The sequence below is a fragment of the Rissa tridactyla genome, unplaced genomic scaffold (genome assembly GCF_028500815.1).
Source record: "Rissa tridactyla isolate bRisTri1 unplaced genomic scaffold, bRisTri1.patW.cur.20221130 scaffold_81, whole genome shotgun sequence".
Classification (NCBI taxonomy): domain Eukaryota; kingdom Metazoa; phylum Chordata; class Aves; order Charadriiformes; family Laridae; genus Rissa; species Rissa tridactyla.
Genome location: NW_026530008.1, coordinates 144 through 15,779, shown reverse-complemented (window position 1 = coordinate 15,779; position 15,636 = coordinate 144). Strand labels below are relative to the sequence as shown.

Here is a 15,636-nt window from a genome sequence, read left to right as displayed (position 1 = left end):
AGACACAGGCTGGAACCGGCCTGCCCTGGCACAACCTAGCATCATGCCGAAGACTAACCCACTCCCTTTACCTGCCCCGAGGGGACTGCTCCTGGAAATGCCTCTGCTCTACAGCTGACTTTAAAACCCCGCCCTGCAATTACCAACCCCGTCCTCTCCCTCCCCCGACCCCACTCCAGCACTGGTCCCTCAACTTATCTTTTGGAGAGCCGGGAGTCTGACTCCATCCTCAACAAGGAAAACCACAATCGGCCAACGGGATGAATCCTTTGGTCGTCAGGTTCTTCATCATCTACAAAAGAGTCCACACACACTGTGGTCAGTCAGCAACACATCAGGCAACAGGGACCCTTCCTCCAACAACCCGCTCCTCAGAAGGCTCTTGCCTTCTCCTCACTTGTACCATGCACACTGATTCCCTTCTTCCACCCTTTTACCCTGACAGCTTGCCGGCCCATCCTCCGTCAGTTTGGGTTGCCGCCTGGAGGCTTGCACACCATCTGTAAAATCCACATCAAACAGGTTGCTTAAAACTTGACCCACAATGCAACACCTGAAAAAATAACTGCAACTTCAGCCCATCACTTACCTTGCCCTAGTCAGCCCTGGCGGCCAAATCCAACATCGCTTCGCACTCCAAACTGAAAAAAATATATTATCATAATGCAGTCATAGATCCACACATCCTATCTTCGCTCTAATACCACCCACCAACCCCCTTTCTTACAATGCTCCCCTCGGGTCTGTGTTGCTCTGCACAGCTTGTCCCTCATGCATCTGATATAACTATATCAAACCAGTCAGCTGGCTGCAGATCAACACCTTCATAATGCCAAAATTCCTCTTCCTATTTAGATATACTCTCTTGGCTGTAACTGCAGTCTATCATTAAAAACCCCATTAACTTTAAACTGCCCCACACAAAACAGCCTTTGAGACGCTGTCTCCTTCACTATTGAACAGCCCCTCCCACATAGCTCTGCTCTTCCCACAAAAGATTAATGAAGAGCCTGTCCACACAGCCTGCTGATGGCTACTCTGAGATGACTGTACAAACCTTTATCTCAGTCTAAGCAGATCCACACATTAACCACAGACTCTCATCGCTGCTACTCCTCCTACCCCTGATGCTACACCCCCAGGCAGGGCAGCCCCGAGCCAAGCACACGTATATACACAAACCAACATTACAAACAACGCACCACAAAGACAAGAGAAAACTCTGAAGAGTGAAACTTATGAGAGAAAATTCTCATCAAGAAGGCGGCACCTAAATGGAAGTCACCCTTGGGCAAGAAGGCCTGTGGGCCCCTGATGGTGACATGAGGAGGTTCTAGGGAAGCCCCAGGAAATGGGTAGAACGACATGGCCCAAGACAAGAAGGGACTCTCAAAACTGAGGGGACATATGCACAGGAAGCCTTGCTTCAAGACCTAAGAACATAAGGATGCATCTCAGAAGTTTCTAGACGATCCACTTCCACAACTGGGACTTCTTCCCTGCAAGACCAATCTACGCTTTAAGTGTGTAACACAAGCGCAGTAGCCAATTGGTGCAGGCATTTGAGATGCTAGGGATAGCACCCGAGGCGCCATGCCATGTTCCTTGAGCTTAAGGACAACATCAAGACCTGACAAAGGTCTAAGACACAGAACACAGACCACACAAACGACGCAGGCTGGAATTGCGCTGCCCAGGACGCGCTAGCATCATGCTGAACAGTAAGCCGCATCCTTTACCTGCCCAAAGAAGACCGTGCTTCAGGATAGCCCTCGCCGCTACACTAACTTCAAAGACCCCTTTTTGCAACTGTCAACCTCGTCCCCTTGGCCCCTCTCCAGCACCAGTCTCTCAACTTAGCTTTTGGAGGGTCAGGGTCCGAATCCATCCTTGACGCAATCCACAAAAACCAACCGTCTGATGCGTTCCTGCGGTCACCAGCTGCCTCCTCCTTCCTCTGCAAAAGAAAAAAACCAATGTAAATCCCAAAAGCAGTGACAGCCACAGCAATAAGCATCTTGAGATACCAACCTCTTCCATAACACCCGCATCCTCCTGAACACTGTGATGTTCTGCTCACCTGCTCTGTGCAAATTCCAGAGTCTGAGGCTGCAGCGACCATTATTTACAGCACCTAAGATACCAAGAAACACAATGTTACCACTACATTTCTGCCCAATCACCAGTCCCATGCTCCTCCTTGATACTATCCAGCTCACCTCAAATGCGAGAGGCTAGAATAGACCAGACCCCATCAACACCCAAACCCATCTGCAAAACCTCTCCAAGAGACTCGCGAACCCACATCCCTTTCCTAGCCATGCCCCAGTGCTAAAAGTTTGGAACCGCTCTTTCTTCTCCTGAACTGTCAGGGAAGGAGCCCCACTTCTTCCCGACAGCTCCCACCCTTTATTTGCCAGCCTGAACCCCCTGCATCAGCCGCTCCTCCGGAACCGCTCTTCTGAGCCCTGCTCCGTGTTTGGTGGGCATTTTGTGTCTTCCCTCACGCTCCGGGCTCTGCTACAGACCCACAGAGTCAGTGAAGTCCTGACCTACCAGTGGCCTGCTCCAAGCTGCAAAGGCTCTAGGGCCACCATGACACTCTGCACACTGTTGGGGAAGACAACAAGCTGTCCCATACCCTGAAAGGCAGCATGCCTTACATCCCTGCTGCTTCCTCAAAGCACTAAAATTCCATATATGAACACATACAAGACATTCACCCTAAATCCTACTCAAAAATCTCATAACTGGCCCAATTAAGGCTAATAAAAACAACTGCTTACAGAGTTTAAAGCAAAACCAGAGAAAAATGCAGAATCCTACCTTCAATCCAGTCTAGAATTACAGTAAAACACACAGCACCGGAACAAAAAAAAGGAGAGGCGTACTATTAAACCACCTAGCCACACTGAACACTCATTGCAAAACTACTGATCTGAGAAAAAAAAAAAAAGTAACATCTGAGTCTATTTTGTACTGTATGGCATCAAGCCTCGTATTGTCTGAAAAGTCTTGCCTCTAATTTCTTACCTAGACTATTAATTTTAAAGCAAAACCTGCCCAAACAGCTGAACGAGCACCAAAACTGCACTTTACTTAAGAGGCCACAGACCCCCCCTCGACCCTGGAGAAGGCCAACAGACCGCCCCCACCCTGGGGAAGGCCAGCAGCAGAATGAGCTCCTGAGGCGAGGCTGGGGCTCGTATACCCCAGGCCCCGCCCTTCCCACAATCCCTGGGAAAGGGGCAGGCCAACACCTCCCCCCACCCCCCCAGCAGAAGAGATAAAGGCGGCCACAGGAGCAGCAGCTGCTTCTCTCTTGCCTTAAATTCTGAGCAGGCAAAACACCTCTGCCTTTTTATTTCTATTTGGGACTGCTCTCTGGTGATTCTCTTACCACTTTTGCTTGAGTTTTGTCTAGTTGTTGCTGTGGGGAAGAGAGCTCTGCAGGGGTTGCTTTATTTTCGCGATGTTCAGATATTTTTGTGGTTACCTGTTAATCGTGTTTTGTGGGTTTGGAAGAGTGATGGAAGCATACGATTTCCAGAAGACTGATGAGCATTTACAGGGTCCTGGGGGACTAAAGTGCCACGGAGACGCGCGTCGGAGGACTGAGGGGGTCCTGGAGGACTAAAGTATCATAGAGACGCGCGTCGGAGGACTGAGGAGGCGCTTCCGGGCTCCTGGAGGGCTAAAGTGCCATAGAGATGCGCGTCGGAGGACTGAGGGGCTCCTGGAGGACTAAAGTGTCATAGAGACGCGCGTCGGAGGACTGAGGAGGCGCTTCCGGGTTCCTAGAGGGCTAAAGTGCCATAGAGATGCGCGTCGGAGGACTGAGGGGGTCCTGGAGGACTAAAGTGTCATAGAGACGCGCGTCGGAGGACTGAGGAGGCGCTTCCGGGCTCCTGGAGGGCTAAAGTGCCATAGAGATGCGCGTCGGAGGACTGAGGGGCTCCTGGAGGACTGGAGTGCCATAGAGACGCGCGTCGGAGGACTGAGGAGGCACTTCCGGGCTCCTGGAGGGCTAAAGTGCCATAGAGATGCGCGTCGGAGGACTGAGGGGCTCCTGGAGGACTGGAGTGCCATAGAGACGCGCGTCGGAGGACTGAGGGGGCACTTCCGGTGTCCTGGAGGGCGACGGAGCCGTGGAGATGGACACCCGGCAACCGCCCGGCACTGACGGAGGCGCGGTAACGCGTAAGAGCCGATACTGGAGCCCCGGCGGCCGCTCTCGAGGCCGGGCGGGCGGCACCGATCCCGCTCCAGGTGGGTGCGGGGCTCGCCGGAGTCCCGGCGGTCCTGGGTTCAACCTCCGGCCGCCGCGCTGCCTAGACCATCGGCGGGCCGGCCTCCGCGGAAGCCGCGCATGCGCACGAGCTGCGGAGCCGGCGCCCGTGCGGCTCCCCCCTGCAGGGGCGGCAGCGCCCCCCAGCGATTGACACGCGGGGATGCGGGTTTCGCGAGTTCGCGTCCTCCGCTTGTGCAGAAAATCCGCTTAGGCTGCGGCGTTAACGCTCGAGAGACAGCACAGCCGTTTAGACTGTCTGCTTACGCATCTATTTGGACCCTCCTTATAAATACATTGTTTTTAAGTATTTTTATATTCTAGGATCTTTTGGATAACGCAGACGCACAGAATCCTAGAACCCTTAGAGAGAGAGGTTTTTAGTTTGAACTTATTTTACACGCATAAATTAATATTATTTCCTGATATATGTATTTCTCATATATAAATGAGAGATTGTTCTCTATTTCGATGCCTCACGGCCGTAGTTACAGCTTTTCACATTTTCTTAATGCATCCCAAGAATTTTCGGATGTTTTGGGGCTGTGAACAACCTCTTTTGGGACACCCTCACGTAACCTCCCCATCCCCCACTCACCTGCTCCTCCGCTGCGTCATCGCTGCCCCGATGACATCAGGGTGCCCCAAATGACACCGTCACCCCCTGAGACACACATACACAGAGACACCCTTCTATTCACCCCAAAAAAAGGCCCAAAGCGCCCAGACCCAGGGCTGGCCCCTTCCCCTCGGGGGGGCTCTGCCACCAGCTGGAAACCTGGGCTGGGGCGTCTCTCGAGCAGCACAAGATGCCTATAGTGAGGCACCTGGAAAACAAAAATTCCCAATTATAGCTCAGTCAGGAGCCAGGACTGAGGCCATGTCTTGCGTTAGTGCCGGCGATTTCCCTGGCCATGGGAGGCGGCGATGCTGCTGCCGCTTTCTGCCCCGGGGCATTCCCTCGTCCCCTGGGGAGTCGGGAAGTGTTGACGGAAGGACTGCGTGGGGAAAGCTGGTGCGAAGGCAGAACATTTTTGGGAGGGCTCCGCCAAGAAACGCTTGCGGCAGGAAGTGTTTTGCTCTGCTTCACGACCGCCACGTTCAAGGACAGGCACCAGACTGTGTCGGGGGGCCTTGTCCCATCCCAAGTGAATCGCGAAGTGCTCGCGAGCCGCGACTCGCTTCGCAAACTGCCTTTACCGACGGTCTCGTGCTCCGCCCGGCATCTGCGGTCGAGGTTTCATCCCTCACGGCGACCTGGAGCTGGGATGCGGGGAATGACGGGAGGCTCTGCCTCCTCCAGCCAGGCGCGACCCTGGAGAACATGGCGCGGCCCGTCCCATTGAAAGGTGAGGAGCCGAGCACCGCGCTGCCGGCTGTGCCGGGGTCCCTTCCCGGGGCAGGGGCTGGAGGGAGGCCAGGCATCCGTGTGCCACAGAGTCACCCTCTCGGCTCCCTTTTCTCACCAAAACAAATCCTTTGCTGGGAAAAAGCTTTGACTCGCCCCCGTCCCAACTTTGAACGCAGCTTCTTCGTTGCCGTTTCCTTTTTAAGTTGCCCGGCTAACGCCGGTCTCAAGGCACTTAATCCCAAACAAATCCTTCTTGGTTTTTTTGTTTTTCTTTCTGCAGATTGGCATGGAAATCCTCCTGTAGCCAGGGGAGCTGGATGGGGGAGCTTTCGATGGGCGTCCCTCCTCCATGGCCACAGACATTTGTTATGAACTGCGAAGAGATGTCACGCCAAAGTATTCCTGCTGTTAAGTGGCTTTGTCCAAATGAAAAAAAAAAAAGGAAGGAATAAAGGAAGGGCATTGTCTGGCCGAGTTAAGGCAAGCGTTCTGGGGCTCTCTGAGCCCACCTGTGAGGTGGGGAAAGTTCCTCGTGTGCGCTGTTGGGCAAAAACCTGCTCCAGATCTGGCAGGACTCGTCGTGGGATGCCCGTAACCTGCTGGGTCCTGCCCTCCCCGCCCTCGGTGGCGGAGCCTTTGGCTTTTCCCCAGGCCTCGGGGCCCGTGATTCCACCAGGAGCGGAGCCAGTTTGAAGATGCCTACCCTGGGGTGGCGGTTGCCCGGCGGGTGCAGTCCCAAGGAGAGGAGGCCAAGGTCTGCCCCGTCTCGTGGGTTGAAAGTTTCCAGCCTCTCCAGCTTCTTCTCGACGTGTTGCTGCTTCTCAGCTGAGATGCCACCGGCTCAGCTGGATCGGAGGCGACCGCTGATGCGGATGGTCGTGAAGTTTGCGGCCATCATCGGGCCGGTGTTTTACCACCCAGCTCCTGTCGCACGTCCTTCCCACCGGCCTCGGGACCCACGTGAATTCCCTGTTGGACGAGCTGGTGGGCGACAACGTCCTGAAGTGGCTGAGAAACCCCAGAGGTGTCAGGAGATGGGCGAGACCCTACCGAGGGGCCAGCCCCCCCTTCACAGGCGGAGAGCGGTAGGTGGTAGCGGGCAGGCGGAGAAGGGAGCTCCCGGCTGCGTCCCGGCAGGGCTCCCCGGGGCACGGTGCGCTTCCCCCCGCTGCGAGGGGCGGCCAGAGCTCGGGCAGGCACGGCTGTTTGCGATGGGTTGTTCGAAGACCATACGGGTCGGTCTTGGAGCCCGCCAGCTTTGCGCTGGAGGGAAATTCCCACCCAGCGTCGCCCCGAGTGCCTCCGCTCCCCCGCCTCCAAGCGCTGCTCGTAGCGCTGTCGCGTTAAGGGGACTGTAGTTCTGATATTCGTCTGTCAGAGTCCCGGGAGTTTCACTGATTTGCTATCGGAGTCCCACCGAAGGGCTTTTGCTGAATCGGATTCACAAATAATCAAAATCAGTTATTTTATTGGGAGCGACAGTCGCAGATTCGAGGTTGCCGTTGGTGAGTTCACCAACCGCGATGGCACTAATTACTTAAGGGTTAGTATTGCTAGGAAAAAGAACGATAGGACAACAACCCGGTGGGTAAACGTTCCCCAGAGGGCAGAAGGCGCAGCGTTACCCAGCATGGCGTCCCGGCCTGGGGCGGGGGAAGAGAACGCAACCCCTTGACTGCTCTGTCAAGTACCAAGTTTCTTCTCTCCCCCATTTAACAGTCACTTTCTCCATCCTTTTATCCCCCAAATTCCTAGGTTTCCCTCCCCTAGGCAACGGGCGGTATGGTTTGGGGTGGAGAGCCGAGCGCTGGTAGTCACTAGGGTTAGCGGGATCGCCAAACCCTTCGTTAGCGTGCGTGCAGGGGCGTCGACTTTAATATGCACCTCACAGGTAACGAGGCAAAGGTCCATCACCGGGCACGGCAGCCTCTCGAGGAAACCAACAGCTGCACAAAGTCTCCGTTATCTCGATTTTACTGTCTCTGCTGACGAAAAGCAGGGCTGTCCCGGCTCCACGAGACTCCCCCTGTTATTTATGTACCCTGTGATGGCCAGACAAGCCGTCACCCCCCTGGGTGGCACAAGGGAGAGCAAAGCCAGCCTTAATTCAGCCTTAATTGCTCTTTGAGCACAGAGGCTTCACCTCATGATCCAAATCCCACAAGCGCAGGCACGGGGGGGCGCGTGGAGTCCCCTGACATCCTCTCCCAGCCGCCCACAGCCTCTCCCCATCGAAGATGCTCTCCAGGTTGTGGCGTGGCTCTTACCCTCCAAAACGTCACGCAGGTACACGTTGAGCGTTCGCGCCAGCTCATCGGTGCCCCTGTCCGTGCCGCTCCTCCACGCGAATTTCTCGGTCAACGCAGTGAAACCGGGAAGAGGGATGCCCGCAAATCGGTGAATGCCCACGTGGGCCAAAAGACCTGGCAGCCGTTTCCACGCTGCCCGTCCCGAGAGCCCGTAGCGGACGTCTTCCTGTGCCGGCTCCCGCGCTGATGGCAGCCGTGATGGACCGCCCAAGGTCACCCATCCCACTCTCTGTGGGCATCCCAGCAGAGACCTCGGCAGCGACAAGACGGCCACTCTGAGGGGCTCCAAAGGGCCTGGTGTGTCCCCACATGGCTGCTCCTCCCTGCTCCCCCCACCTGAGATATCCGCAAATCGCAGCACTCCCTGGACAGTCTGAGTGGTGTCGTTGCTGTCGTTGGCTGTCGGCAAGGAGCGAGGGGAGGAAAGCGACCGCTTTCTGCAGGTCCGCATAGTGACGGTTCCTCCCCCAGGCAGAAGCCGTCGTCAGCACCCTGCGGCACACGGGGTACCTCCGGAGAAGACGGCCGTGGCCAGCCGGGAGGAGGACGAGGACCTCACCGCACAGCGGGGGCTGCACACCGAGCCCAGGGCCTCTCTGCGGGACGACTGGCCCGCTGCCCTCCCGGGGTGGTCACAGTCACCGGGCGGTGGCCTCCTTTGCAGGAGAGATGGAGAGAGACAAAAAGGAGGCCCAAGGGGCAGGAAAGAAGGGTGACGAGGGAAGGAAAGGCGGAGGTAGGACGACAGAGAGGAGCTTGGAGACAAGAAAAGGAGGGACGGGGGGAGAGCACTATAACAGAGAGGGGGGGAGGTGCAGGGGAGCAAGAAATATGAACCTGAGGGAAAGGGGAGGGACGGGGAGAGGCCGATGAGGGCTGACAGTGATACCCTAGGCCGGCGATTAAGGACTCTCCCAAGACTCAATTTTGGAGCGTTAGAAAGCAAGCGTACGTCATTGCAGGGGATCGCTCCGCCTGGTGCGCGCGGCCAAGATGCTCAACTACGAAGGTTCTGGGCAATCAGAATAGGCGTATCCATTACCTTTCCCAGAAATGGTTAACATATTCTTAATTACCACCTAGAACTCATTAATATATGCAAATGCCCTTGATGCGTGCGCATCCGTGTCCATTGGGGGGGTCTTCCAGGGTCCTCTGGTGGTCGTCCATAGCCTTCCTCACCGTGTCCGCCGGCTGAACTGGGTCTTTGCGCACGCTCTGTTCGACTTTTGGCTTAGTTTGCAACTCCTGGCTTATTCTAGCATCTCTCCCCACCGATTCTACTCAAGGAGACAACATCTCAAGGCTTCCTTTTATCCAACTAAACCCAGACGACGTCTAACCCAGCCGCTTCCAAAGCGTTTCGTGTTGAGCTACATCGTTCCAGTCAGGAGGGAACCATATTTTCTTTTCAACTGGGTATCGGTAAGGCCTGAAGGGGCTTCCATCCCAGCGTTGTGTGCTATTCAAGGCTCCGGGATCACCGGTTGCTGCTTCACCAGCCCCTCACCATTGTCCTTGGCCCCCCACCAGTGTCCCCCAGCCCTTCACTGCTGCCCCCAACTTGTCACCAGCGTCCCCAGCCCCTCTCCACAGCCTGTTCCCATCATGCCACCAAGTGTCCCCAGCCTGTCACCCCCTTGTTGTCCCCAACCCCCCCCTACCCACCACCCCGTGGCTTTTCCCTGCGACCCCCAGAGGGGTCTGCAGCAAAAAAGATGGTGGGGGCCATGTCTGTCTGTGTGTCCCTCTGTCCTGGCCGGGGGGGGGTGGAGTGACACCGGTGGGGGTTGGTGACACCTTGGGGGGGGTGGTGGAGGGGGGGTGTTGGGCGTGACGCCGGGGTAAAGGGGGGGGGGCGGAACGATTGTGCCCCGGAACGTTCGTGCGCGGCCGCAGTTCCTGGGGGGGAGGGGGGACACGGACGCGGGAGGGTGAGGCCCCGCCCCCGCCGCGCGCAGCCGCCGCCGCCATGTCGGCCCTGTGCGACCCCCCGGGCGCCGCCAGCCCCCCCAGGCCGCCCCTCAGGTACTGCGGGACCCCCCGGGACGCCCCACCACCACCGGGACCCCTCCACGGCCCCCGGCTGGGGACCCCCCCGGCGCTGGGCCCTGCCCCGGGCTGCGCCTCAGCCCCCCCCCGCGGGACGTCCTCGGGACCCCCCTCAGCCCCGCAGTTCAGGCCCCCCCGGGACCCCCTCGGTCCCCAAACTCAGCCCCGAGCCCCCCCAAGACCCCCCCAGCCCTTCGACTCAGCCCCCCTCGACATCCCCATTCTTTCGGCCCCCCCGGGACCCCACCCCAGCCTCCTAGGGTCCCCCCAGCTCCCCCGAGACCCCTCCCCGCCCCTCGGCTCGGCCCCCTGGGACCCCCCAGCCTTTCAGCCCCCCCCGGATCCCTCCCCCGTTAAGACCCCCCCGGCCCATCGGCTCAGGCCCACAAGACCCCCCCAGCTCCTCACAATCCCTCCCGGGGCACCCCCAGCCCTTCAGGTCCCCCTGGGTTCCCCCCAAGCCTCCCCCAGCACCCTCCCAGCTCCCCAGCTCAGCCCCCCAGGACCCCCCCCCAGCCCCCCAGGGACCACCAGCCCCTTGGCTCAGACCCCCTGGGCCCCCTTCCAGCCTCTCGTGCCCCCCGAGAACCCCCTAGCCCCTTGGTTCAGTTCCCCCTGGGCCCCCCTCCAATCCCCCTGAGACCCCCTCAGCCCCTTGAGACCCCCCCAGCCCCTCCAACCCTCTGAGACACACACCCCCCCCCAGCCCCCTGGCTCAGCCTTCCAGGACCACCCCAGCCCCTCGACGCACACTTCCCTGAGACCCCCCCCCGGGCTCCCCTCCAGCCCCCCGAGACCCTCCCAGCCCCTCAGCTCAGCCCCCTTGAGACCCCCTCAAGCCCCGCACTAGCCCCTTGGCTCAGTCCCCCTGGGCCCCCCTCCAGCCCCTGAGACCCCCCCAGCCCCTTGGCTCACACTTCCCTGAAACCTCCGTCTTGGGTCCCCTCAGCCCCCCTGGGAACCTCCCAGCCCCTGAGACCCCCCCCAGCCCCTTGGCGTAGCCCCCCAGGACCCCCCCCAGCCCCTTGACTCACACTTCTCTGAGACCTCCCTGGGTCCTCTCAGCCCCCCCGGCACCCTCCAGACCCCTCAGCTCAGCCCCCTCAGACCCGCCCCCCCCCCCCCCCAAACCCCTGGGACCCTCAGCCCCTTGGCTCAGTCCCCCCTGGGCACCCCAACACCCCCCCCAGCTCCTTGGCTCAGACCCCCGGGACCCCCGCCGGACCCTCCCCTCTTTTCTGTGTCCTCTCCCAATGGTCAGGGGGAAGGTGCAGCCCCAGGATGAAGCTGGGGGGGGGTCTGGGGGTTCCCCCAATCCCTTCCCAAACAACCCTGACACCCCCCCCTCCTTTTTGCCCTCTCCCTGCGCCCCCCCCCAGCGCCCAGGAGCTGGGCCAGGAGGTGAAGGCTTTTCTCAGCGGGGTGGACCCCGTCCACGGCACCAAGCTCTCGCTGAAGGACCACGCGCGCTGCGCCCTCCTCCTCCTCCGCAGCCTCCCCCCCGCCCGCCACGCCGCCCTCGACCACCTCCGCGCCCTCTTCGACGAGCAGGTCTGCGCCCACCTCCTGGAACGTGAAAACGGGGGGGGGAGCGGCTAATTTAGGACGTTCAGGGGGGTCCGGATTGGAAGAGGTGGTGCAGGAGGTGCAGCGGGTGCTGGCCGAGTTCGTCAAGGCCAATCCCAAAGCCTGGGCCCCCGTCATTTCCGCTTGGTCCATCGATTTGATGGGGCAATTAAGCAGTAAATACGCGGGGCGCCACGGGGTGCCCCACGCTTCCAGTTTGAACGAGCTGCTCCAGCTCTGGATGTCCTGCAAAGCCACCCGCACCCTGATGGAGATTTATACCCAGTGCCTCTCTGCCATGATCGGGGGCTGCCCCGACGCCTGCGTTGATGCTTTGTTGGACACTTCAGTCCAACACTCGCCCCATTTCGACTGGGTGGTGGCCCACATCGGTTCCTCTTTCCCCAACACCATCATCAACCGCGTCCTTTCCTGTGGCCTGAAGGATTTTTGCGCCCATGGGGCAGCCCCGGGGGATTTGCTTTTCCCGGCGGCTGCCGATAAACGGGTGCCCAAAATCGCCTCGGTGGTGGGGATCCTGGGCCACTTGGCCTCGCGCCACTCGGGCAGCATCAAACAGGAGCTTCTGCGGATGTTCCACGAGAGTTTGGGACCCGCCAGGGACCAGCACCAAAAAGCCACCGTCCCCTTCCTCCTCCAACTGGCCGTCATGTCCCCGGCGCTCCTGGGCACCATCTCACCCGAACTGGTGGATTCCCTCAAACCCAACATCCTCAACCAGCTCCACCAGCACTTCGTGTCCCTCCCTCGCGAGGAGCTGGAGAACATGGTCAGCATCGTGGTTCACCTCATTTGCCAAACTTCCGCCGGCGCTTACCGGATTCTCCAATTTTTAGTTAATACGGCCATGCCGGCCTCCGTCATCACCCCGCCGGGGCTGACACTGCACGACGGGGTGCGGGAAGCCTGCGACCCGCATCATCCAACTCCTCCTCCTCAACCTGCAGAAATTGGTTTATAACCGCGGGAGCCCCAGTTTGGCCGATTCCCCGCCTCGCCCCGTCCCCTTCCTGGACGCCCTCAGATCTCACGTGCGGGACTTGTGCGTGGAGGCCTTACGCTTGGAACGCAAGCGGTTTCTTTGGCAGCACCAACTTTTAGGCCTTTTGGCCGTTTATTCGGCCCCTCACTGCGCCACCGACGCCCTCTTCTTCCTCCTGACGCTGGCCCGCACCCAGGAGGAGCTGGCCCTGGCCACCCAGCTCTACGCCGTCCTCAGCTCCTGCCTCGCGGACCTCCTCCCGGCCACCGTCAAGACCTGCGTTTGCCAAATCCACGCCGGCCGCTTGCCGGAACCCCAAATAGCCCAACTTTTCCGCAATTTGGCCCTGGTGGTGCAGTGGGAAGGGGGAGAAGGCGGCCCAGCGGCCATGGGGGTCCAACTTGGCGCCGTCCTGGCCCGACACCTCCACGATTTGGCCCAAATTCTCCTCCACCGTAACCCCGAGGTGGCCGAAGCCGCTTGTTTGCTCCTCTCCGTCTGTCCCCTGCCCCGCGCCGTCCCCCCTGCTCACCTCCTGGCCGCCGTCCGCGCCGCCATCCATCAATTTTTTCTGGTTTTACGCCATCAAAAACGCCGCCGGCCTTTGTTACGGCGGGCCGGTTGCTGGCCCGGCTCAGCGCTGTTTCGCCGGCTGCCGGCAAAGCCGTTCTGACGCAGCTGGTGGAGGGAGCCCTGCGGGGGGGGCAACGCTGAGCTTTTCGGGGCGACGGGGGGAAAAAACCGGTGGGGAAGAACCTGGGCAAGAAGGAAAAAACGCCATTTCCTTGTTGGATATCAATCGACGTTTTACGGCCACCGTGAATTTTGCCGGGGGGGTTTGGTCGGTTTTTCATGCCGGGGTGATCGGGAAAGGGTTGAAAACGCCGGCGGGGCCAGGGGGGCGAGAGGCGGAGGAGCTGGAATGCAACCTCCAAATTTTCCTCAGCCTTTTGCTTCGCTGCTGCCGGGGGGGGGCGTTTTTCCCCTGACCCCCCCCTCCCTCTTGGCCATTCATCCCGAAGCTGCCAAAGCCGTAGCGGCTGCTTTGGTGGAAAGCGTTTGCCCGGAGGCGGCCGGGGGTGAGTTGGTTTGGCCGCCGGAGGAACAAGCCCGTGGGACGGTGGAACGGGATTTACGGATTTGCCGACGTTTCCCGCGATCACCCCCTACTTTTTCCCCTCCTGCGGCTGGTGGCTGCCGGGCCACCGGCTCTTTGTTACTGCTCCGTACTCCTCCGCGGCCTCCTGGCCAGTTTGATGGCTTACTGGGAAGCCTGTCGGGGAAAACGGGACGACGGGATCGCCCTGGCACCTCCGCGCCTCCTGCGCCCTCGTGGCCTGCATGGCCGAGGGCTCCTTGTTGCCCCCCGTTTTGGGGAACATGCACGAGATTTTCCCCCCACTTGGCTCCTTTCGAGGTTCACCTCCTCCTCCTCAGCGTCTGGGATTATTTACGGGAAAATGCCCCCCTGCCCCAAAAATTTACTTTTCAAGCCGAGCGGGGGGTTTTCCTCCGGGATTTCGCCCGGGATGGGGACGTGGGGAAGCACCTGGCTGTGCTGCACAGCGTCCTCCACAAAAACATCCAGCGCTTGGGGCTCTTGGCCGGGCGGTTTCGCCCCTAAACCTCACCCCCCCAAGACCCCCCCCGGACCTGGGGATGGAGGTTCTGGCCTGGGACGATTCCCACCCCCCACCCCCACTCCCCAAACCCGGGTTCCGAATAAAAGGGAGCAGAAGGGAGAAGTGTTTGTGGAGTCCGGGGGGGTCGGGGTGGCGCGGGAACCCCCTGAGAGGGGGTTTAGGGGGGTTGGGTGGTTGGGGGGGCTCAAGGGGAGGCCTGGGGGTGTCTCTGGGGGGTGCTGGGGGTGGTTAGAGGGTGTCAGGTAGGTCCTGGGGATGCTCAGGAGGGCCTGGGGGGGGTCATGGGGGTGCTTGGGGGGGTCCAGGGGAGGCCTGGGGGTGCCTAGGGGGGGCCTGGGAGATGCTCGAGGGGGGGCGTGGGGGTGCTGGGGGGGTCCAGAGGATGCCAAGGGGGGGGTGCCAGGGATGCCTGGGGATGTCCAGGATGGTCCAGGGTGGGGTCGAGGGGAGGACCGGGGGGTCCTGTGAGCGCTCAGGGGGGGTTAGGTGATTCCAAGGGTGCTTGGGGGGGGTCCCAGGGCCTGCCTGCAGATGTTCAGGAGGGTCGGGGGGGGTCCCGAGGGGTCCGGCGGGGGGGTCCCGGGGCTCCCCCGGGGAGCGGGGGGGACTCCTCCTCTCCCCACCAGTCCAATCACCCAGCGCCCCCCGGCCCAGCCAATCACCGCGCGCTCCTCCGCCCTAGCCCCACCCCCCCGCGAAGGCGCATGCGCTGTGGGACGCTTGCCGCGCCCCGCCCCGCGGCGGCGGGAGGGGCGGGGCTTCCCGCGGGCGGCCGCCAATCAGAGTCGAGCTGAGAGGGGCGGGGGCCTTGACGGGCGGCGCGAGACTTCCGGCCCGGCGGCGCGGCGGCGGCGGCGGCGGGAGGATGTTTTACCACGTGAGCGGCGGCGGCCGCGAGGGGCGGGGCTCCAGGGGTCACGTGTCCTACCGGGGGGCACCGGCCGGTCCCGGGGGGGGTCCCCGAGGGTCCCCGGGGGGGGGGGGGTTACCGGTGTGGAGGCGCCGGGGGCCGTCCCCGGGGGGGGTCCCGGTGAACTCCCGGAGGGACCAGGGGGTCACGGGAACGTGGGGTCTCCGGGAGGGTGAAACCCGGCCTGTGCGTGAGGGAAGCGGCTCCCCGGAGGGACCGGGGGAATCCCGGGGTGGGGATGAGGGAGCCCGGGGAGGGGTCCCGGTGCTCAGCGGGGTTGCCGTCGTGTTTCCGGGACGTAAAACCCGGCATTTCCCTGGGAAAAGTGGCTCCCGGAGGGACGGGGCGGGGGTCCCGGGGGGGAACCGGGGGTGGGGTCCCGGTACCGTTTCCCATCCCCCCCAGATCTCTCTCGGAGCACGAGATCCTGCTGCACCCCCGGTACTTCGGGCCCAACCTGCTCAACACCGTCAAGCAGAAGCTCTTCACCGAGGTGGAGGGGACCTGCACCGGC

At 60.7% G+C, this 15,636-nt stretch overlaps 2 protein-coding genes across 2 annotated transcripts; both read left to right on the top strand.

Moving 5' to 3' along the window:
* Positions 1-4,108: 4,108 nt before the first annotated feature.
* LOC128903971 (uncharacterized) lies at positions 4,109-9,577 on the top strand. Its single transcript, XM_054187844.1, has 4 exons — positions 4,109-4,269; positions 5,920-6,724; positions 8,420-8,684; positions 9,238-9,577. Exons 2-4 carry the CDS (start codon positions 6,335-6,337, stop codon positions 9,288-9,290), a joined length of 708 nt encoding a protein of 235 aa, XP_054043819.1. The 5' UTR covers positions 4,109-4,269; positions 5,920-6,334; the 3' UTR covers positions 9,291-9,577.
* Positions 9,578-9,901: 324 nt separating this feature from the next.
* On the top strand, positions 9,902-14,304 carry LOC128903969 (integrator complex subunit 5-like). Its single transcript, XM_054187842.1, is given in 10 exon segments — positions 9,902-9,976; positions 11,380-11,607; positions 11,609-12,500; positions 12,502-13,152; positions 13,155-13,343; positions 13,346-13,535; positions 13,538-13,722; positions 13,724-13,849; positions 13,851-13,964; positions 13,966-14,304. Coding segments are annotated over 10 exon segments (2,859 nt in total). The 5' UTR covers positions 9,902-9,920; the 3' UTR covers positions 14,194-14,304.
* The last annotated feature ends 1,332 nt before the right edge of the window (positions 14,305-15,636 follow it).